Raw genomic sequence first — 24,254 nt, 5'->3', positions numbered from 1 at the left:
AGTTTCTCATGAGTGACTGCTGCCCTGTGCAAATGGGGGTGAGGTTGCAATACCCTGACTGGACAAAGAGCTTGCCATGGGGCCTTGGGAATCATCTGAAAAGATCTTCCTGCTTCCCAAGCTCGTTAACTTCCATTTGAGTACTTAAGGACAGACTTATGAGCATTTGGGGCTTTGCTAAATAAAATATAAGTGTTTTGAGAACAGAAAGGGACTTCCCACTGCTGAAAAACAAATTAAAACTGAAATTATAATACAATTGTTCAGGATAAGCCAAACTTCTAACTTGTTCAACTGGCAAAACCTGAGGCAGATGCTCATGAGGGGCGTGGCTTAGTCCGAAGAGCCCCAGCAACAACACTGGACTGTCTCCAGCTTCCACAAGGAAGAGGTGTAGCTCATTGTTTATGGCTGATGCCACGTGCTAGAATGATGTCTTCAGTGATGACTGCAGAAGAAAGGTGCTGAAAACTTGAGTCTAAATGCTTTAAAAAACCCTTTTAGCATTAGAAAAGTAACTGTTATAAGGACTTCTTAAAAATAAAATGATGTGTTTCTGAAATTTATTACATATTCAAGGATCAGTCCACCAACCCTTACGTACATAGCAGTCAATGGTACCACTTATATCTGTTTACTCATGTGAGTAAGGGTTTGCTGGAATAACTCCCTACATTGCAAAGTAAAAAAAAAAGCATAACAGTGAACAGGGGCGGCTCCAGGCACCAGCACACCAAGCGTGTGCCTGGGGCGGCAAGCCACGGGGGGCGGACTGCCGGTTGCCGTGGGGGCGGCAGTCAGGGAGCCTTTGGCGGAGTGCCTGCGGAAAATCCGTCGGTCCCGCGGTTTCAGCGGTAATTCGGTGGCGGGTACGCCGAAGGCGCGGGACCAACAGACCTCCCGCAGGCATGCCGCCGAATCCGCGTTACCTGCCTGACCTCCTACAGGCATGCCACCGAAAGCTGCCTGACTTCCGTGTTTGGGGTGGAAAAATACATAGAGCCGCCCCTGACAGTGAAGTATAATTGTAACAGGGTAGTTGGCCCCTTAAATGGAATTGGGCCCAGCTTTCCTGTTTTTCAATCCAGGTGTGTCCTAGTTTGGTGTAATGTCCCTAGAAATTAGAAGTGAGAGACACCCCAAAGGCAAGGGAGAGTTTAGAATGCTGAGTCCATAGAGAGAAAGAGAGAATCCAGAGTTCTGAGAGGAGAAAGAGCTCAGAGCTTCAGGAAGGGGAGGCCCCTAATACAGGGAGCAGTGGCGCTGGTGAAAGTGGAAGGCAGGAAGGCAGTCAGGGGGTCACCTACAAATGTCCCCAGGCCAGAGAGCCAGAGCCAGAGAGAGCAGCAGAGGGAGATGCCTGCTGTCTCTTTCAGCACGAGAGCTGAAGCCAGGGGGCCAGAGAGGGTCGAGTCTGGAGAACAACTGAGGGGTTAGCCCGCTGGTATTTCTGGGCAAGTGCTGGAACCGTACCCAGGAAGGAAACAAGGGGGAAAAGCACCCCACGGTTGGCGTGAGGAGTGGTGAGAGACACCAGAAGCGTATCTGAAAGTCTAAGAGAGGCAAGAGATGCTGGAGCTGTCCTGGAGAGCTGGAGTGCGGTTAGATGCCAGAGCTGTACTTAAGTATGTTGATGGACTGTTGGGCCTTGAAAGACTTGATGTTTGCACTTTGCTGGGGAATTCTGGATTATGGTTGTGGGACTTCTGAAATAAATTAACCTTGGAGAAGAGCTATTTATATGTGAAGAGCTTTTGTGGAGTTACTGGGGACTCCATCATGTGAGAGGCAAATGAGGAAGGCAGTCCAGTCATGCTGTGGCCAGCTGCAGAAGGGCACCCACCCAGGGCCGCTGTATGCCATTATGAAGGAGGATGCAAGCAGGCAATCCGCTCCTGGGCAGAAGACACCAGAAGAGGGAAATCAAGGCAGGCAACCACTTGCACAGCCAACCTGAGGCCATGAGGAGAAGGTGCCTTGAAGGTAGGCTCCCTGCCTTCATTTCCCCTTTCCATGGCCTAGCATGTCCACATTCACATTAAATCACAACTGGATAGTATAACATCATTGTACAGCACACAGAAACTATGTCACAAGAACAGCTGGATGAATAATATGTAAGAAATAATTCAAATGGAGCTAGACCATCTCTAGTCCTTGTTTGGTTGTGCAAGGAAGTTAGGATCATCCCCAGAGAGGGGATGGAGACAAAGGACCCATGATGAATTTCACCTTTTTCCCCACTTGATTCCATACTGTCCACCAGCAAATCGTGATTTTCTCAAATATTTATTAGTTGAAATGTTAGCCATGTGACTGGTCACCTTATCACATGGTTGGTTTCTACCCCCTGATTCGAAGAATGCTCAGAATCAGATTTCTAATGCAAATTTTGAATGTTCATCGAAATTGAATTCTAATATTCTCTCAATGGTCACTTAGAAATGGAGGTCTGTGTTCATTCCTGGGAGTAATCTTGTTGCATCCAAAAATATTCTAGCAAACACAAAAGAGGTATGAACATCACAACAGGGATTTTGTTAAAAAATTCAAATATTCACAAGAGCATTTTTGCAAAATTTTCCTAGCTCCAATCAGCAGTTACCTTAAACTGTTTATTCAGGTAACAAACACTTGAGAAAATCAGAGAATATAAATGACAAGTTATTCTTTAATATTTTTTCTGCCCAAAGTAATAAGCGTAAAGAACACATTGAAATGTCTAGCATTTTAAGTTCCACAAAACAAATGACTTAAACATACCCAAACATTTGGTCAATGATAACAATAATTTTAAAAAATGTTTGTAGGCAAATATTTCTTTCATAACTGAAAATATCTTTTAAAGTAAATTCTAAATCTTCATTCACTGTCAATTATCTTTTTGTTACTTTGCAACAATCAAAAAGGCACAGAGCCTCTTAAAAACTCTTCGACAAGGAAATTATTTAAAGCACTTACATAACATTTAATTTAGCTGCCCTACTCACTAATCTTGTTTGCTGGAACTCTTTTGGTCTTTTTAAGGCATTGAATTTCCACTATTATCTGGATTCAAAGGGTAATGTGTGAGGAAAATCAAAATGAACTTCTTCCATTATTAAATTAATCTGCATTAATAAATGAATTTAGGCTAAATTATAATTTTGTTAGTCTATTTATTACTTGGAACCCATGGTATAATCCCTCTTGGAGATATTGTGGTTAAGGCTGATAACATAGTGTGAATGCAATTAATATAAATGTTCAAAAGTTAATTGACATATCTTCCCTTTCTATTTGAATGAGTTAATTAAATTTGTCTGCACTTAAAAAGGCCATATTTATTTCTATCTACCAAGGTCATTTTAATTGTATAAGCAAGTTTAAAAAAGTTATTATGTTCCAAATGTAACAGCTATTCATGCAGAGTGCAATTAGCAACATATAAAAGCCTATCCGATCCTGCAAGGAAACTATTTTTTCTCTTTTACCTCATTAATGAAGTCCCCGATATCCCCAGGATGAGGAGCAGCTGATCTGACTGGGTACTGTGGTTCTGCATGGATTGGTCTTTCATCAAGCCGTCTGATCCCCACAGGTTTGATGGCATCTGGTTCTATGGTATCGGGTTGCTGAAGCTGGCTTAAATCATAGTCCTGAAAAGAAGGAAACAAAGAAAATGGGTCCAGAGATTTTTCAACACTTTTTATAGGAAAATAAAATAGAAAGCACACATTCAGCAAAAGACATACCTTGCAAATCATAACATTTATTGAGAATGATTCTGTAGGTATCCTAATGGAAATTTGCCATTTACATTCATGAATAAGGAATAAAACCATCATTTCTTTTATACTCCGTGTCTACCTTCGCAATACCATGTCAAATGTCTATATCCCATCAGCTTTGTAGTGCAGATCATCAATTTTCCATTGAGAAACAAAGATTTAGAGTAGCACTATTAAGCGACTAAACAATTTGCCTAGTAAATGCTGATTTACAGCATGTAGCGCAGATGCCAAATCTGACTTGTATTTTTCAAACCAAATAAATGCCAGACACCCGCATTCTGAGACATACGCAAGTGTAGAGTGCTGCAGTTTTATAATACCTTCAAAGACTGAGTTTAAGACTGCTTGCTGATTTCATGTGGCTTCCATAACAGGAAAGCTAAAGGGGGAAAATGTCATGAAAAGTACAAAGCTTCTCAGATTTGGCTTTAATTCTAAGCACTTTCTGGAGATTACTCTTGGATCTGATCATTAAGTACTTGATTCTGCAGATTCAGAATTCTGGCTGGTTGATTACACTAGCACAGCATTATGAATTCCATGTCATTAGTTAAATATCTATAGATGTAAGATATAAATCCCCATCCTGGGCTGCATCTCAATAGTGCCCAGCAGCTGGATGCCAGTCCAGTCCCTGGTATATAAGTAGCATAACCTCAAGGCTGCTCTACATTATGCCAGCGGGCCACTGCCCCACGGGTCATTCCAGCAGCCAGGGGTCACCCGGCCACTCACTCCCACATTTTCTGAGACATGCCACCTATGCTGGGACTTGGGTTGTGGGGAGTGTAGAAGCTGATGTGGTGGTCCTCTGCCCTCAGAGAGCGTCCCCTGTATAGATGAACTCCTCATGGAGCTGGATCCATTGGCTTTCTGGATGCTTTGCACACTGAAGTGGGGATAAGGATCTGGCCCATGAATCTTTAGATCAGGACTATGCCATGTCTGGCTATCATCTGAATTAAATATAAAGATTGTTTTTTAAAATTATGGTCCTGAAGGTACTTTCGGGGAAGGTGTAAGGAGTTAAACCATGCCAACTGTATTTATTGGAAATGTTAAAAATCCCATAATATCATTTAACATTACTTTTCCACATAGAATTGGCCTAGTAAAGATTATCATTTATAATGGGAGCTCTCTGTATGTAGTGGGTCTCATTAGAGGCACTTCAGAAAATGTGATATAGGGTGTTTTTGAAAATGTTACTTTGTGACCCTCAGAAGATGACTAATAAAAGGGGTCGTGCAGACGGGTGGGTGGACAGGTCTCCTGATAGCAGTAAAATTTGTTTGGGAGTATTGTAACAAATTGTCATTTGCACTCTCCATCCCAAAATTTGTTACTGTTCCTCAGCTTTGGGATTGAGACCTTCTGATGGCCATAAATATGTAGTTAAAAAGGTGGAACAGCATTGATGAGCTCTGGGAATGGAATTGCATACATTTAAAATTTATTGCCTGTTTTTTAATTAGCTGGTAAACTCTTCCTCTTTAAAGTGCTCAATACACAAAACAGAATAATAAAGCTGTCTCTACTAAATAGTATGTGAGGTCAATACAATGTAAGAACTGATGAAAGGTATACAAAAGGAAGAAAGAGCTCTTCATCCTTTCCCACTATTAAATAAAATAAGCCAAAATAGTTTAGTGACATGTCACTATCAGAAAATTCAAGTAGAAGTAAAGCAGAATTTAGATTTAAATTTTAGAAATTATGAAAACAGACTCTAAATATACTTCCCACACCCTTATGAAAGACAAAATTGGAAAACATCAACAGAGAGTACTCAGCATTTCATGAGGACGCACTCGAGAAAATATGGTTAATAACCAATTTAATACAACTGTGAGGCCCTCTCTGATCATTCAATTTTTATGATGTTAAAAAAGGCATTTTTTGAACAACAATCATACAGCATTATAATAACAAACAAGTCAGGCACAACAATTTAAATATGTAAGAGCTCTTTTTTTTTTTGTAAGTTTCTAAATATTTTTGGTCTCTACAGCTATGGAGGTTACTCCCTATTGCAAGTGGGCACTACTAATGCCAAGTTTGTTTTTACACAGCCACCTAGACCTGTTGGTTCCCAGGGCTCAGTCTATGATACTCCCTTGCCTTGTTTTCCAGCTGTGGAAACTGGTCTCACAAGAATGTCATTATCAGGGACAGTATGGAACATTCACCAAGGTACATATTGTGCCTATTATCAGCATATATTATTCTCTGATATCATTAAAACATCATTAAAATCAATATCTACTATATATATATATATATCAGTGAGCCATGTGCAGGATCCTAACCACTCCACCAAAATAATTCTAAATTGGCCCAAAGCCACACAAGCAGCATTTCCAACCACTTGTCCAGCCTGTTGCTATAGACAGCAACGCTTTACAACCAGATTGAGAAAAGAGATGGGCTCCACACTTTGACCTGGAGTTCTGGAAACCAGACAACAGAAGTGAATTCTAGAGTGGAGAACCCGACACCAAGAACATTCCATCTAAAACCAATTCTGCTTTTTGAATGAAGGGAAATGGTAGATTGAAATATGCTTTTGGAATCAGGTAGAAACAGTGACTCAGTGCTTTTTACCCAGCCATCACAGCTTGATGTGTCCTTTCTCTCAGATATGCCACAGGTCTCCATGACCCTGTCACCCTCTGGGGTTAACTGTTTTAGCACACACTGCTTAGGACTACCCTTGAGGACTGCTCATGAACTTCATGTAGTGCAGAAAATGATGGCCTATCTATTTAGTAGTGCAATCAGTGTTTAGCACATACCACATGTGCTGCATGTATTGCAGTGGCTTCCTTTTTGCAATTCACAGAGTTGATATTAATCTAGAAAGCCCTATATATATAGCCCTATATAGTTTGGGTCCTGACTGTTTAAGACATTTCCTCTTTCCCTCTTTAAACATGCAGCCAAATCACTGTTTGGCCCTAGTTTACGAACATTACGAACAAGGCTGGTAGACTATCAGCAAAGACAGCAGGCAATGCCTGGCAAATCTTTCAGGGTATCTCTACACAACCAAGGTTGACAGCCTCAGGCATGAATGGCTCGCACTAGCACTCTAAGAATAGATCTGTAGACAGCACTTTGAAGTTGCGGCTTGGGCTGGAGCTCAGGCTCTGATGCCTATGGAGGGGGGCAGGCTTCAAAGCCTGAGTCCAATCAACACACTGTCTACTCAGCTATTCTTAGAGTTCTAGCATGAGCCCCGCAAGCCTGATTCTGTTGACCTAGACTGAAAGATTTGCTGCCATGGGCTGTGTAGACATATCCTCAGAGGCTCTCTTTACTTACCAGCATTTTCATCTTCTGTCTAGCCCAATCTCCAGCAGTTCTCAAATTAATCCCTCCCAGGGGCTTTCACATCAAGTAGATCAAATTAACCACAATTTATGACTAGGTGTAAGAAAAGACAGTTAACTTGTTCCGTAACTGGTGTTCTTTGAGATGTGTAGCTCATGTCCATGCCATATTAGGTGTGTGTGCTCACCACATGCACTGGTGCCAGAAGTTTTTCGCTCAGCAGCATCCATAGGGGACCAGCTCTGGCGCCCTTTGGAGTGGTGCCAGTATGGCGCGGTATAAGGGGCACCACCGGCTCCCCCCACCCTCAGTTCCTTCTTGCTGGAACTCCAACAGTGGGGAAGGAGGGCGGGTCATGGAATGGATATAAGCAACACATCTCGAAGAACAGTTATGGAAAAAGGTAACTGTCTTTTCTTGCTCATGTCCATTCCATATTAGGTGATTCCCAAGCAGTACCAATGGAGGCGGGTAGGATTTCACAGAAAGATATAAAAAAATGGGGAGGATGGATCCGGGGAATAGTCTGGTGCAGTGGGGGGCAACCTGCGGCCTGCACACGGCCCATCAGGATAATTCGCTGGTGGGCTGCGTGACAGTGTTTACATGGCACGGCCGCCCGCACCTCCCAGTGGTCGCAGTTCGCCATTCCCGGCCAATGGGAGCTGTGGTAAGTGGCGGCCAGCAAGTCCCTGTAGCCTGCATCGTTTCCCGCAGTTCCCATTGGCCAGGAATGGTGAACAACGACCACTGGGAGCTGCGGGCGGCCGTGCCTGTGGACGATCAATATAAACACTGTCTCGCGGCCCACCAGCGGATTATTCTGATGGGCCGCATGCAGGCCGCAGGTTACCCACCACTGGTCTGGTAGGTTGCCTTTGGGCGCACCCTAAAAATGATCGCTTGGCCCCCTGCTTGTTTCAGGTTGAACCCGACTGAGCAGAGGGTGGAGGTGCATGGTTTGGACGGTGTTTATAGTCCTTGGCTTTCTTGTGAGGCAGGTCCTGATGAGTTTGGCTCTATTGGCCCTAAGGCTGCTTCGGTTTGAACTGCTTATGTGTCTGGCCTGGGACATAAAACTGCAGAGTTTTCAGGGTGGTTCGGGAGTCCTTTAAACCATGCAGCTTGTTGTTTGTCTGTTCTGCAAACAGGGTCTGGCTGTCGAAGGGAAGGTCCTGTATCGACTCCTGAGCCTTGCTGGATAAGCCTGAGAGGAGCAGACAGGGAGCCTGCTGCATGGAGATGGCGGAGCCCATGGAATGGGTGGCAGAGTCCGCTGTGTCAGACGCTGCCTGGAGGGCCGCCCTGGCCGCGGCCGTGCCTTCACCGAGGATCGCTCGGATTTCCTTCCAGGATCCTTCAGGAAGGGAACCCTTGAACTTGGCCATGGCCTGCCACATGTTAAAGTCAGAGCGGCCCAGGAGGGCCTGGTGGTTGGCCACTCTCAATTGCAGGCTGGAAGATGAATAAACTTTGCGTCCAAAAAGATCCAGGCTCTTTGAGTCTTTGTTTTTGGGGGTAGCACATGCCCCGTCCCCAGGCTGAGTTCCGTTCGGAACTCATGAAGACTCTAAACTACTACTAAGGGTAACTAATTCAACTATTAACTATATACAACTAAATTACAGGTTATGCAAGTTCGCAAGAACGGAGAACAGGTAACACTAGTTGAAGCAGCAGACATTCCAGCACCGTCACTGGTGGCAAGAAGGAACTGAGGGTGGAGGGAGCTGGCAGCACCCCTTATTCCGCACCATGCAGGTGCCACTCCAGAGGGCGCCAGAGCCGGTCCCCTACGGCTACTGTTGAGGGAAAAAATTCCAGCACCAGTGCATGTGGCAAGCAGATACAACTAATATGGAATGAACATGAGCAAGCACTAGAAGAAGAACCAGCAGGACTAGAACCTGGGATGTTCTAGGCCAGTGATACTTCTGCATTGCCATTGGAAGCTTGGGCTGGGTTTACACTGGAGGACCCCGTGAAGCTAGGCTCTTCAGGAAGTACCACTCTGCATGGCCTGATTGGTGGCCCCTCACAGCCCACTAGTTGGCTTATGCTGGTATACTGGGAAGCCATCATGGGGAGCTGTCTGAGCAACAATTCAGACTGCCTGCTTGCTTCTGCTCTAGACCTTTCTTTGCTATACACCCTAGACTCTGGCTTCTGACCCTAGTTTGTCCCTAACTCTGCTATTTGCTTGCTGTCTATAACTTGGGGCCTGAAACTAACTTCCTGGTATCCTGACTTAACATGACGCTGCTACTCATCTCCTGACTGCAATTTAGTAGCTGACCAGTGCACACAAGCCACCCACAGCCCAGCCCTGACACTAGGCAGCTCTTGCACTAGATCAGATACAAAAAGCTATATCTCCTTCCCAGCAATCTCCCAGGTCAGGCTCATTGCAGTACCTCTTTGGAAGAAGCTGGGCCAGTATTGTGCAAACCAAATTATCAAACCAGATCTCCATAATATAATCCTAAATGATTACATTATACGATCAACTTGAAAAAAATATTACCTTTTAGTAGGAAATATTTTGCCTATTCTTGCTGCTAAATACTGAAATAAGTTTACTAAATATATAATTTCTCACTATTTTTCAGTTTGTTCTCCGGGTGCATTTGGTGGCACTTTGTATATTCTCACTGTCTTACAGATATATGAGACAGGAAGCTCACGTTGCCTTTGGTATTGTTTCTCAGCCCTTGTAAAGACCCTTGTAAACATTATCATTGAAGCAGAAAAATCTAAATTTTTTCCCTTTCCTTTTTTAAAGAAAGGTATAAAGAAAAAAAATCTGGACATATTATTGAAAGGGTGAGCTAACAGAAACCTGAGATTTTTGAATTAGGCTATTTAAAAAAAATAAAGTTGACAATATCCCTTTAAATCATGGATGGTGGTGACTTTGCAATGGACAGCTCTGAGGGGAGATGTGGGTCACTGTTAGAGCCTGCCTTGCATTCCTGAACCCAGATACCAGATGAGACAGGTATTAAATGTCAACAAATTGGCCAAGCCCCAGAAATTAACCACTTCCTAACTAGGAGGTGACTAACAGGGTCTAAAACCCCAAAGTTGATTCCTTTCTGGATCTCCAGCTCCACAGCACCTGGAAGCACATACCAAATTTCTCAACTACCAAAATAAGATAAAAATGCCATTTTACAATCCCCACAAATCACTCATCCAAGAGTATACCACACTCCAAACAGAGAGGTTCCTCCCCTATCCTCTTGACATGTGCCTAAACAACTTCCTCCTGACACTACAGGGCAGTTGTCACCCACCAGTCCTTACTCCTAAATTGAAAACCTCTCCCTTTTCATGGTGTAAGATAGCTGTAATCCAATCTCAACCTTCCTTCCAAAGACCTAGGTCAGTGAGTACCAAAAACCTGACTGTAGGAAACTGGGGAAGGCCCCCTGGATATGCTCACTTGTCTCCAAAGGGGTAAATAAACATATACAAATAAAAAAAGCTTCAACTTCTCCCACAGCAACAAAACACTCTCCCTCAGCAGTTCAATTACATGAAGACAGTAGTCTTCTCAGCAGTCTAAGAGAGTGCTGTCACTGTAATTTCTCTCTGACTAATGTCTTAATTACAAATACCACCGAGGGACAGAAGACTGGGTTGGGGGTGCATCCAACTGAAGGCTCTTTTCCATCTTGGCAATGAAGGGAAGAGAAAGGAGCAACTCACTACTGAGCAGGTGAAACTTCCCTTTTTAAAACAGCACTGTGGGATGAGGTCTTGATCACGAATTGGGGGTAGGAAAGGTGATTATAAAAACCAACTGTCTCTCTCACCATTGGGTCTCTGCAGAATCCCAGCAGGAGATGAGGAGACAGACCAGGAATCAGGTGCTCAGTGGCCACTACACGGATGCTTTGAGCCCTTCCAATGTATTTTGTTTTGGACAGCGGGCAGACCTTTTTCTGGAATAGATACATCTAATGTATGTGCTGTATTCCAGAACAGCTGTATGATCCCAGAAGCCCACCTATATTTTAAATGTAATAGGTCCTTAAATCAGGGAAGTATGGTAAACTAAATTAAAGACGTCCCTAGAAATACTCATTTGATGGTTACTAGAGTCTGTAATGCTATCATTATGAAGGGGAAAAGCATGTACAATGCACATATAGTTTCTCTGTCTCACAACTGTCTGACAACTATCTCTGACTGATAACTGAATGAAAAATGTTTGAAAGTGGTTCAGTTTAACAAATGGCGCTGTCTGCAGTGAATATTATCAAGAACAATCTCTTATGTAATTTCAAGGACCAACAACTGACCTTCCAATAAGTATGTGACACCGCTGCAAGTGGGAAAGAAAACTAATTATGCCAAGGAATACATAACTGGAAACTGGGTTTCAGCAAGTTCATCAGGAATACAATACAAAGTACTTTTATGCAACATCCTTCACACTAAGCATCTCAAAATGATTTACAGATAGGAGAAATTTTACCATTCATAAAAAAACCCAAAACAGATGTATTTGAAGGGAATCCAATTACAATGTATCAGTTCTCCTGAGTAAAACTTAAAGATTGGACTGCTGCCATGCATATTTAAATTATACGGATAGGCACACATTATATAGGTTATAGTATTAAGCAAAGTATAAGGTTATATTCCCAAGTATTCAGGTGCATCCCAAATTTAATGTGTGAAAGCTGACACAGTTGCATTGACTGGGGCAAAGCAAGTATTTGATACAGCTGTGCAATCCAAATTGGAACAAAACAGAATAATAGGAAATATTTTGATATGCTCAGTACATGAAAGCTGTTAAGAGTTTGGAAGACTGTAGTTCTGAAATTGGCCAAATTATGCCTTATCCTGTCTACATGTCTTGGAGTGAAAGAGGGAACAAGTCTAGCAGCTGAGGGGGAGGTTGTACAATTAAGTAGGATGGAGCCATTATCCTCTCTTCCCCCAGTATATACCTACAGGGGAATGTCTCGGTGAGTGCAGGCTACATCTTTGCAACAAGTGTAGCAAGAGGCACTGTGCTGGGACCTCTGGAAGTATGCTCATAGTCAGACCAAACGTCCATCTAGCCCAATATCCTGTCTTCCAACAGTGGCCAAAGCCAGGTGCTCCACAGGGAATGAACCGAACACCTAATCATTAGTGATCCATCCCCTGTTGCCCATTCCCAGCTTCTGATAATCAGGGGCTAGGGAGATCATTAACATGCCACAGTTAACATGCATCCTTCTACACTACTCCAGAGAAGAAGGTGCTTCTTGTGCCACAAAGTTCCACCACGCATACATCTAAAATTTAATTTAATCTAATTAGAGAAATGCACAGCAAAACACTGGCACCTTTCAAGATTAAGTTTCCTTAAAGAGGATTTTTATATACCATGTTTTTTCTTAATGTGGAATGTCATGGCTTTGAGAGCAACTGAAGATAATTTTAAAAAATGCTAAAAGGCAATGCCTGTTGTGTTTGATTGTGCCTAGAAACTTCTAAAAATGGGTAGGTAAACCTGACAAGAGTATTACTAGTATCTTCAGATTGGGTAGTGTCCCTTCTGTCTAAATTGCAGGTTTGTGCAGACTCCCGATGAACAGGGCAGCTACGACCTACTCTTCCTGTTCTGGACCAGCTGCTCTGGTTGTATTTGAATGTTAAGATATTTACTTAAATCATTATCAAGAGTTTAACAGATTTTTGTTGTGATACAGTGAATTATTCTGTGTGTAATTAGAGAACTGGATCTGGTCTACATGAATATGTATCATAACTGCACAAGCCAGATTCTCAATCAAGTGAACGGGCTAGCAACCTCTGTAAAAATACAAAACAGTGCACAAGTAGGGCAAATTTTTCAAGATAATGCTCAGATCCATGAATAAACTCATAAGAGTTCAAATACGACCGTCCACAATTCCCGTGACTGTGTGCATAAACTGCATGACTGCATACACAAATGTCTAGTTGGCCACCTAACTAGCTATTTTCATATACAATTACCCAAGCTGCATACACAGCCAAAGTAATTGGGTGTGGAATCACAGCTGCCTTTTATTTTAAATGTAGGACTTTTAGAAATTATACCCAGACACTCCATATTGCAATTTGACTTGACCAATCTCTAAGGCTCAGACCCATTCACTAGAAGAACTATCAATTTCAGCAGAATTTATCTGCTGTTGCACCCACTTAGCTTAAGTTACCTCTTAAATAATATTAAAACACCCCCAAACCCTAACCTGGGAGGCAGTTTAAACTGAAAATATTGGCCCCGATCCTACCAGGTGCACTTTGCAGGCTGAATCCTAGACTGGCTCAAGTCTACAGGCTCCAGGGTGTGCAGTGATCTACATAGGTGGTGCAGTTTTGCAGGAGTACTGCTATTTATGAAAAGCCATATCTGCCCCAATAGTTGATGGCTTTTTTTATTTGCCATTCACTTTTCTGTTACTTTCTGCTGCTTTGGTTTTTCCCATTCGTTTTTATTATCAATCTATCTGGATCATTACAACTTTATAATTTCCTAAGATAACCAAGGAACCAGCTATCGTTTTTTATTAATAAAAAGTGAAAGTTAAGCCCAAAGCTGCAAATAAAGCTCTATAAAAGGCCCCAGATTCTAGATAGGATAAAATATATTGCAATGATTTTTGTAATGGAATTAAGAAAACATTACCTTTTATATAATGAGGTAATGGTTCACAAAGGAATGAAAATAATTCTTGTACATGAGCATTGTATGTAATCATTCAGAAAACAAAGTCAAATTCTTGAATACGCAAATTTGATCCCAGTAGGAATTTCCTTTTAATGATAATAATGAAGATGCCTAGTGGTTTACAACAGTTTGTTTATTCATTATCATTAAGAACTTGATATAAAATGAATGCCAATCTTATATAACACAAAACAAAGGTTAAATGATGAAGGAAAATGATCTGATAAGCCCTTTTAAGTCACTTGTCTGATCGGAAGGTGAAAATAAAACATGATAGTAAGAGTTTATACTTTGATAGGGTAAATGAGCAATATCTAAATATATACAAGAAAAATACCAGTAGGGTCCACAGCACAAAACTGATCAGGTCTTAAGATCTAGATATCTATGAAGAGATTACTTAAAATTTCCGTAAGTACATTTTCTTTTGGAATATTAAAGGGGAGAGCAGAAAGAGTCAAAGGCTAGCTGGATAAACTCGGAGGGCTACTCAAATATAAAACATATTTCACTACTTAAGTGCTGGAACAAGTTTATTCTTCTAATTATCAGGAATTATAAATAAGCTTGATCATTCTGTAACATGCCAAATACTTTATGTGCAATTTAGAAATTAGATCCATTCCTGCACAAGTCCATTCTGTTTTTATTTTTAATCTTCTGATTATCACCTCTCAAATAACTACTACTAAGTATAATAATGCTAGTGAATGATTTCTGTCTCTCTCTCATACACAAAATAATTCTTGTAATCAAAATGATGACAAACATCTGAGCTGTAGGCTTTCTGAATAGATTTGGAATAAGAGTGTCTCTTGTAGAGAACTAAGATCTTAAGGTAAAATATACTCAGAAAAATCTTAACATTGATTTAGAAACTCTTGGAATGAAGAGGGTTGTAGGCAAGATAAAAATATAAGTCTAAAACAATAGGTCCAAATCCTGCAACACATATGATGAATAGCACTTACTCACTTGAGCAGTCCTACTGACTTCAATGGACCAACTGCATAAATACTATTCAACAGGAGTAAGGATTGCAGAATTGGTCCCAGAGTTAATAGGGGATTTGAGTATCAATGTATGTAACCTACTAAAGAAAAATTGTTATATAACCTAAAACAATGAGAAAAGAAGGGAACGATTCAATGTTATTTGGTCAACATTTACTTTGACATCCAAGTCAAACATCCCAGCGGCTCCATGTAAATTACATCAGTGTCCTGATTTATTTTTTAAAATTACTGATGTTCATTGGTTGTGAAAGCTATATATATCAACTGTGTTGCACCCATGTGCTAAGTGCATTAACACTGAGTCAACATAAGGTTTTGATATTTAGAGCTGACTGTAGTGGTTACAAATTGAGTGCACATCATGTCAAGGGAGAGCATTATAGTGTCAGTCATTTGTCTATTATACCTATCACATTTACCAACGATGGCAACCTCAAAGTCATGTAATCTGTTGATGATCAGTGCTGTCATTGGTGACTACAGGACTTGTCTACAGCCTAAACTAGATATGTAAATTCAGGAAATAAGTATGAGATAATATTCAGATTGCGACGATTTTCTTTCCCTATAAAAATGTTGGGCTAGATCCTCAGCTTTTGAAGTCAACAGAACTATGCCAATATACACCAGCTGACAATCTCACTTGTTGTCTTGTACTCAATTGACCGTATCAACAAACACTGGAAAATAAATAACTCCCTCCCGCCCCGGCCTCCCCCCCCCGAGAGTCAACAGCTGTCTTCAGTACTTAGGAGACGCTTTCCACCCATCTTAAATGGAACATCACCTCTTTACTCCAGGCAGTCTCTCTTGCCAATCTAAATGTATTTGCCTATGATACAGTGGTGGTATTGTCTGACATCAGAAGGATGTATCTGTTGATGTGCTGGCCATGGTAACCTTCACACTCATCTCTAGCCCTCTGCCTACCACAGGACAAGTCAGCACTGAAGGGACAGAAATCATGCCCCTCGCCAGTGCTGGGACATAGGGAGAAAGTGCAATACAAGCAGAATCTGTAATACAGTTTGTAATACAAGGCTATCGCTGCCTCGCTTTTAAAAATCAGAATGACGAAACATTGCCACAGAAACATCACTATTATGTACAAGATGAAAAACTGAAAATAACATGATGCTGCCCTCAATGCTAATCTGAAAGAGATTTCTATTAACTAGAGAAAGAACCAATGTTTGGTTTGTATTCAAATACTGCCAGTCACATCCCATCCCATCAAATACCATAGTAAAAATCTCAAACATCAAATAGCATAAGGTATTCATTCACATGACTTGTGAATGAGAGCAGTAACTGGGCAAAACATCCAAAGGCAGCCAGTCATGCCATTGGTTACTGAAAACTCCATTTGGATTCCTTGTAGGAAGACCGTGAGAGAGAAGATGACACACGTCTTTCAGGAATTTTGCAAAGTTTGCAATAGCAGCTCAGAAAAAAAAATGACTGCATGACTGGTAATAAAAGAACATCTCACAGTAATTCAATTTCAGATTGCACTACAACAACTATTTAATGAATTAATTGACATTTCTATGGCTCTGATCACCATATCTGAGCACTAAGATGAACCACATGTAATTCAAGTGCCCCAAGATACATGAGGGAAAAATAAAAAAATGTCACACGCATCATTAACTAGCTGTTCAAAAAAGTATACAGCTTAAACAATTTTTAAATGACTGGGATGCAAAAATAAATAAAGTGTTAAAAAGCCATTGGCTGGGGAAATCTCTATTGCTATAAACTATGCAGTGCTTTCATTGAGCTGTGACAGAAACTTTGAACATGGAACCTTATTCAGTTGTGGAAGATAAGGTTTGGTTTGATTCCTCGGTGTTCTGGAGTCATATTATTGCTTTCCACCAAAGTTTTTTGCTCAGTCAATCCTGACATTTTTGGCCTAAAGTTAATATTGATAAAAAGCATTTTCTCTGTCATTCACTGGTCACTTGTGGATGTGGGGTAACAATACAATTTTTCCTTGTTTTAATTTCATACTGGATTGACCTTGATCGTACTAAAAGGGCAGCAGTTTTCTCTAGGAGGCCTTATTTTGAAAAGAGACTAGAACTGCAATTTCAATTGCTATTCTGAAAGTGCTGGAAATATGGGAGCTAGCAGAAGAAAGCTCTCATACTATCATTTATGGCAAAGGCACAAACATTAAGAAATGGCTAATGGCTAACGTCTATCATTTACAATGTTGTATAGGTAACTCTGCATCTGCAATACCTTGCTATGCCCAGTGCCTGTGGCAGATATGACTGCTACTTGCAGGGAACTTGTTGGGACATTTCAAACATGCATTTCCGATATCTACATTTTGCATTACACTATACAAAAAGAACTATGAATGCCTATTACCCAGTTAAACTCAGATGGAACTCGAGATTTTACATGGTAAAATGTCTTATTGGATCCCTTCCTTTCCCCACTCCCCTGAAGCCCCTCCCCCCCTCAGTATTTGAGTGTACATTTTGGTTAAGAACCTAACACTACTCAATAGAATTTTGCAGTGACAGGGCTTTGTGTATGAGTCACATGAGGTATTAACTCCCAGGTTTATCTTCAGGTGGTGTCCATGGGGTCATGCCCAGGGCCGGCTCTAGCCACCAGCGTCCCAAGCATGTGCTTGGGATGGCACTTTTCAAGGGGCAGCATTCTGGCCCTTTGGGGCGGCATGGGACTCTGCCCCCCCCCCCCCTTTTTTTTTCCCTTGGGGCAGCAAAAAACCTGGAGCCGGCCCTGGTCATGCCCCAAATCCCTCAATTTTATAAAAATATCCCTCAGCCTTCTTCTTTGCAGGTATGAACCTTGACTCAATGGGAGACAAGGAGACTCTTCCTCCCTTCCCACCTGTTATCATTTGCAGCTCCTTCTTCTACCACGTTCAGTACTCAACACTGGTAAGAAAGCTCCATCTATGGAGGGTATGAACATTCACCAGAAATATGTCTACCTGTCCCAGCATCCTGGTATTCCAATGATGGTGCTTCCAGAGGTGGAGGGGAGGTGGATACACCCAGTGCCAACTTGTAACCATATCATAGAGCAGCATTCTCCTTTGGGGTTTGAACACCCAACACCCTCTTCCTTGATACCCAATTGAAATGTAAAGGGTTTCTAATCTGCTGCTCCAGCATTGGCCAATCTCTGAATAGCTATTATTTACAAAGGACTTTTCATCCACAAGAACCCCAAAGGGTTTTACTGACTTTAAAATATAGGAAGCATTCACTTACCACTGAAATACAGTGATGTTCAGAGTGGAATGCATTAGCCATTCTGCACCAGTGACTCTACACAACAGTATTTTAGAGAGATAGTGAAGAATAACATTTAAAAATTGAAATGACAGGGTTATTTTAATTTTCTTTTAAATGTAATTACCCAAGTTGGAATTTGGCCAGAATGTGAAGGGAAGCTTAATGCCTGTAAGTGGACAACATACTGGTTTTGTATTTTATGCAAAAGGCAGGAGCTGGACACCTGTAAAACTGATGGGACCTCACTGGAAAACAATGCCTGCTTTCAGGATTCTATCTATTACTCAGCATATGTATAATTCATTGCAAGAACTGGCTGTTATATAATGTGGTAATGGAAAAGAAAATTTATTGCACCTTCAAGTCTAAACCCACATATTAGAAGCACTAACCACATTTCTCACCTGGTCTTCTTCTCCACCACCTTCTTCGTCATATTTCAGAATATTGTCCCTTACGTCATCTTCTGGATCGATCAACAGCTGTTTGGCCTGACGCTCCTTATCACGGCGTTTCATCCATACTACAAACATCAAAACTAGAACTAGATTGGAAAGGGGGAAGACCAGAAACAAAAACATTACTACTCTCCACATTATACTGTAGTTTACACCTTATGAAAATACATATTAAATCACCCCCTTTGATATTAAATCAGAATTCTACCCCATGACATGGAAGACCACATTCTACAGGCCACTATCCTCTGATCCCACTGAGGAATACCAAAAGAAACTACACCATCTGCTCAAGAAATTCCCAGTTACAGTACGGGAACAAATCTACATGGACACACCCCCAGAACCCCGACCAGGGGTATTCTATCTGCTACCCAAGATCCATAAACCCGGAAACCCTGGACGCCCCATCATCTCAGGCATTGGCACTCTTACAGCAGGATTATCTGGCTATTTGGACTCTCTCCTCAGACCCTACACTACCAGCACTCTCAGCTATCTTCGAGACACCACTGGCTTCCTGAGGAAACTACAATGCATTGGTGTTCTTCCTGAAAACACCATCCTGGCCACCATGGATGTAGAAGCACTTTACACCAATATTCCACATGAGGATGGACTACAAGCTGTCAGGAACAGTATCCCTGATGAGGCCATAGCACACCTGGTGGCTGACTTTATGACTTTGTCCTCACCCACAACCACTTCATATCTGGGGACAACTTATACCTTCAAGTCAGTGGCACTGCTATGGGTACCCGCATGGCCCCACAGTATGCCAACATTTTTATGGCTGACTTAGAACAACACTTCCTCAGCTCTCGTCCCCTAGTGCCCCTCCTCTACTTGCGCTACACTGATGACATCTTCATCATATGGATCCACGGAAAGGAGGCCCTTGAAGAATTCCACCTGGACTTCAACAATTTCCACCCCACCATCAACCTCAGCCTGGACCAGTCCACACAAGAGATCCACTTCCTGGACACTACAGTGCAAATAAGTGATGGCCACATAAACACCACCCTATACCGGAAACCTACTGACCGCTATACGTACCTACATGCCTCCAGCTTCCATCCAAGACACATCACACAATCCATTGTCTACAGCCAAGCCCTAAGATACAACCGAATTTGCTCCAACCCCTCAGACAGAGACAAACACTTACAAGATCTTTATCAAGCATTCTTAAAACTACAATACCCACCTAGGGAAGTGAGGAAACAGATTGACAGAGCAAGACGGGTACCCAGAAATCACCTACGACAGGACAGGCCCAACAAGGACAATAACAGAACACCACTGGCCATCACATACAGCCCCCAGCTAAAACCTTTCCAGCGCATTATCCACGATCTACAACCTATCCCAGAAAATGATCCCTCACTCTCACAGACCTTGGGAGGCAGGCCAGTCCTCGCTTACAGACAACCCCCCAACCTGAAGCAAATATTCACCAGCAACTACACACCACACCACAGAAACATCAACCCAGGAACCAATTCCTGTAGCAAACCTCATTGCCTACTCTGTCCCCATATCTACTCTGGTGACACCATCAGAGGACCCAACCACATCAGCCACACCATCAAGGGCTCATTCACCTGCACATCTACTAATGTTATATATGCCATCGTGTGCCAGCAATGCCCCTCTGCCATGTACATCGGCTAAACCGGACAGTCCCTCCACAAAAGAATAAATGGACACAAATCGGACATCAGGAATGGTAACATACAAAAGCCAGTAAGTGAACACTTCAATCTCCCTGGTCATTCTATTACAGATTTAAAAGTCACTATCATAGAACAAAAAAACTCCAGAAACAGACTTCAAAGAGAAACAGCAGAACTAAAATTCATTTGCAAATTTAACACCATTAATCTGGGCTTGAACAGGGACTGGGAGTGGCTGGCTCATTACAGAAGCAGCTTTTCCTCTCCTGGAATTGACACCTCCTCATCTATTATTGGGAGTGGACTACATCCACCCTGATTGAATTGGCCTTGTCAACACTGGTTCTCCACTTGCGAAGTAACTTCCTTCTCTACATGTGTCAGTATATAATGCCTGCATCTGTAACTTTCACTCTATGCATCTGAAGACGTGAGATTTTTACCCCACGAAAGCTTATGACCAAATAAATCTGTTAGTCTTTAAGGTGCCACCAGACTCCTTGTTGTTTTTGTAGATTTAACTGAATTATTTTGGTAGCTGAAAAACACTGTGTCTCACAATCCATACACTAACTATCCAGGATCTGAGGCATATATAATGACTTGACTCTGAGATGCACCCTTCTGGAAGTACAGCCAAAGAAAAGGGGGCAAAAGTAGTTTTAAGTCAGAGGTAGCTTTAAACCTAGGGGCTAGTCTACTTTATGATGGCTTTGAGTGTCCACAGGTTGCTCACTCCAACAGCCTAGAATAGCCAGAGATCAGCGTGGTCTGGCCAGATTTCACCTCCCTTCAACCTACCTCCTTCCCTCTGCCAGAACACCTCTCCTTCTTGGGGCTGTGTGGGGTGAGGGCAGTGTGTAACTGATCAACTAGCCCTACGAGACCTGATGAAGTTCCCTACGCATGTGGTATTTGCTGGAAGATGATTAAGCCACCTTTCTGGCCCCTCTTTGCTTGCTGAATTAGTATAGTAAAAGAGATGCAGCAGAGCCCAGAAATAAGATTTCCATATTATATTAATTATCATACAAAGAAACTGTGTTAAAGACTATTGTTAAGGCTGCACAGTTAAGCACTCAACAGTTGGGATGTTTCAGAAAACAGTTGGGATGTTTGACTTTTCTAATCTTATTTGTAAGGGCAGTGTGCATAGTTTCATTTTCTGAAGTTGAGAATTGTTCTCTCAAAATAAAAAAAAAAGTTTGTGTAAACTCATGTGACAAAGATGGCTGCACACTGCTGATGACTCGTGGGCTGAAGACCTAGGTATCCTCTCAAAGTGTTGAACTATCTCAAGGAGGAGGTAACTCACTACTGAAGGATCAGTGGAAATGTTGTGAAACGGACTATAGTTATTTTACATAAAAACACTCTAAGAGCTAAATTCAGCTCTCAGCTTTGTTAGTCTAGCTCCAAATTATTTCCAATGACTTCAGAAGAGTTACTCCGATGTAACCCAGTTCAGAACTTAGGACCTAAAATAGTATCTCCCTCTGAGCTTTTGTGTTTTCAGTTTGGTGGGACTCAGTTGTGCCTTTAAGGCACAGCCCTGCACTGGGGGCATTACAGAGCTGCATCACTCCATGAGCAATGCTAGGAATTTATCTCATCTGAATGAGGAAGAATGCCTCCCAGAGCCTCTGTGTGTGCAGCAAGTGCAACCACTGCTTGCTAACTCCCGCACACGGTGGAGCTTACTACATTGCCCCCAACTGCATAGCTGTCCAACTCTACTAATATTAGTTGGACCTCACATAATGCTTTTCAGCTATAGATTTCAGAGAACTATTACAAAGATGGGGAAATTAACAAACAGGTTAAGTGATTTCCCCAAGATCAGAGGGACCGAGACGGTAAGAGAACCTAGGTTGCCTGACTCCCAATCCTGTACCCTAGCCACTAGATCAAGCCGCTTCCCTGTGATTTGGAAATTAATAATTCATTGTTGTACAATCTTTTATATTTCTTATTGTAACACTGGTGTTTCAGTTCAGAAGTATCTAACAGAATGTTAGTTCTAGTTAGGATGATATTCTCCCTAACAGCTGCGTTTCTCATCAAAATGAAACACCTTAAACTCAGAAATGCTTAGACCTAGCTCCAGTTAAGCAATGACTTGAACAACAATCGCTTTTTCCAACAATACAGGGTCACAAACCTGTCTCCTAGCCAAGTCTGCAAAGTAGGATGCACACTGTGGGCAAGAATGATTTAGACTGAGTTTCACAATGAGATGATTCACCAGTGAATCTCTCTCAGAGTAAAACTGAGCTCTGAAGTTGTATATTATTTATTTATACAGTGCCACAACAGTGCATGGCACATCATATGCTCTGAAGAGTTAGTCTTTGACTTTGATCCAGAAGTCTGAGCCATGTGGATGCATGGTACAGGGTCGACCTGAACAGATCAGTTTGCGTGAACGAGGCCTAAGTTTAGACTTGGGTTTCAAGGCAAAAAAAAAAGAGTGACTGGAAAGGGAAGCTGTGTTTTTTGTTTGAACCTTGACAATTCTCAAACTTTAGTTATTTTGTTAGTTTATAAGCTAAAGTTGTTTAAAAAGTAGTATAAAAAGGTAATTCTTGTAGCAGGAGGTGGGTGACTTCATTCCTAGTACAGAATGTACATTTCAAATTAGAACTAAAAAAGCATCCTGGTGGCAAGAAATCTCAATTCATCTGCCATGTAACTGTCTGAAGAACATTTGTAATTGATTTGGTAATTATGATAGCACTTCACTAAATCAATGGCTAACATTTTAAGAACGTTTCAGTAACATGGAAACATGTTTAATGTATCATCTCTGTGCACAGCCTGCTTTTCCTGGACAAACTGCTACTATGCAATTCTTTGCCAGGCATGGAAAGTTTATTCTTTTTTATGACTCCACTCCATCATTCTGGATATTCGGGATTGGTGCTGAGTACTCTTAACAGGTGAATCCCTTTCTTGTGTTTCCACTGCAATCAGAGATCAGCTAACCATATATGTAGGAGAGTTACAGTGTCTAATTTTACTACACTGGACAGTCAGTCATGGCGTTTGGTGATTTCCCTCATCAAATGCACTAGACACAAAATAGAATACCACTTTCAGCTTTATGCAGCACTTAGACCAGGGGTGGGCAAACTTTTTGGCTTGAGGGCTGCATCGGGTTTTGTAAATTGTATGGAGGGCTGGCTAGGGGAGGGGGTCATGGCCGCCCCCGGGACTCCTGCCCCATCCAACACTTCCGGTCCCTGACTGCCTCCGGAACCCCTGCCCCTGACTGCCCCTTGCCGCCCCATCCAACCCCCCTCCTTCCTGACTGTCCCCGGGACCCCTGCCCCCATTCAACCCCCTTTCCACCCCCGACCACCATCCACATCTGAACTCCCCTGCCCTCTATCCAACCCTCCCTGCTCCCTGTCCCCTTACTGCGCTGCCTGGAGCACTGGTGGCTACCGCCGCCACCACCACGCAGCACAGAGCACCAGGTCAGGCCGGGCTCTGCAGCTGCACTGCCCCAGGAGCTCACAGCCCCGCTGCCCAGAGCGCTGTGCTGGCGGCGGAGTGAGCTGAGGCTGTGGGTGAGGGGGAACGGTGGGAGAGGGGCCAGGGGCTCGGGGGCCGGGCAGGACGGTCCCATGGGCCGGATGTGGCCGGCGGGCTGTAGTTTGCCCACCCCTGACTTAGACAAACACATACCTCTGCTCTTGCATGACTAGCTGCTTGTCAGGCCTTGTAGGAGGGACTGTGATGTGTCACCTTCCCAAATCATAAACTACTTTACTTAATTCCATTGGGTTTGAGATAACAAAGCCAAATTGTGCCTTACAGGCACTGACCCCTGTTGGGGATGGTGTGGAGTCACACCTGCAGCAGCCTCGGGAGAGACTGGGCCTCTGATGGCCATGGCCGTGGCCTCTCCTCTTCTCCACCCACATGAGGCAATGTGCACCCCGCAATGGGCCTGGAGGAAGGAGTCTCTACACTCCTATGAGCACA

The 24,254-nt window shown here is 42.5% G+C and overlaps 1 protein-coding gene across 1 annotated transcript in view; it reads right to left on the bottom strand.

Annotated features, from left to right (window-relative positions):
• CDH2 (cadherin 2) overlaps nucleotides 1-24,254 on the bottom strand; it is a 190,446-nt gene that overhangs the window by 8,212 nt on the left and 157,980 nt on the right. The window contains exons 14-15 of the mRNA XM_054019127.1: nucleotides 18,532-18,671; nucleotides 3,474-3,638 (exon numbers count right to left, since the gene is read on the bottom strand). Of these exons, the coding sequence (XP_053875102.1) occupies nucleotides 3,474-3,638; nucleotides 18,532-18,671 (305 nt within the window). The remainder of the gene's footprint in view (nucleotides 1-3,473; nucleotides 3,639-18,531; nucleotides 18,672-24,254) is intronic.

The sequence above is a fragment of the Malaclemys terrapin genome, chromosome 2, assembly GCF_027887155.1.
Source record: "Malaclemys terrapin pileata isolate rMalTer1 chromosome 2, rMalTer1.hap1, whole genome shotgun sequence".
NCBI lineage: Eukaryota > Metazoa > Chordata > Testudines > Emydidae > Malaclemys > Malaclemys terrapin.
The sequence above is the reverse complement of the archived record's forward strand: the minus strand, read 5'-3'. Positions and strand labels throughout refer to the sequence as shown.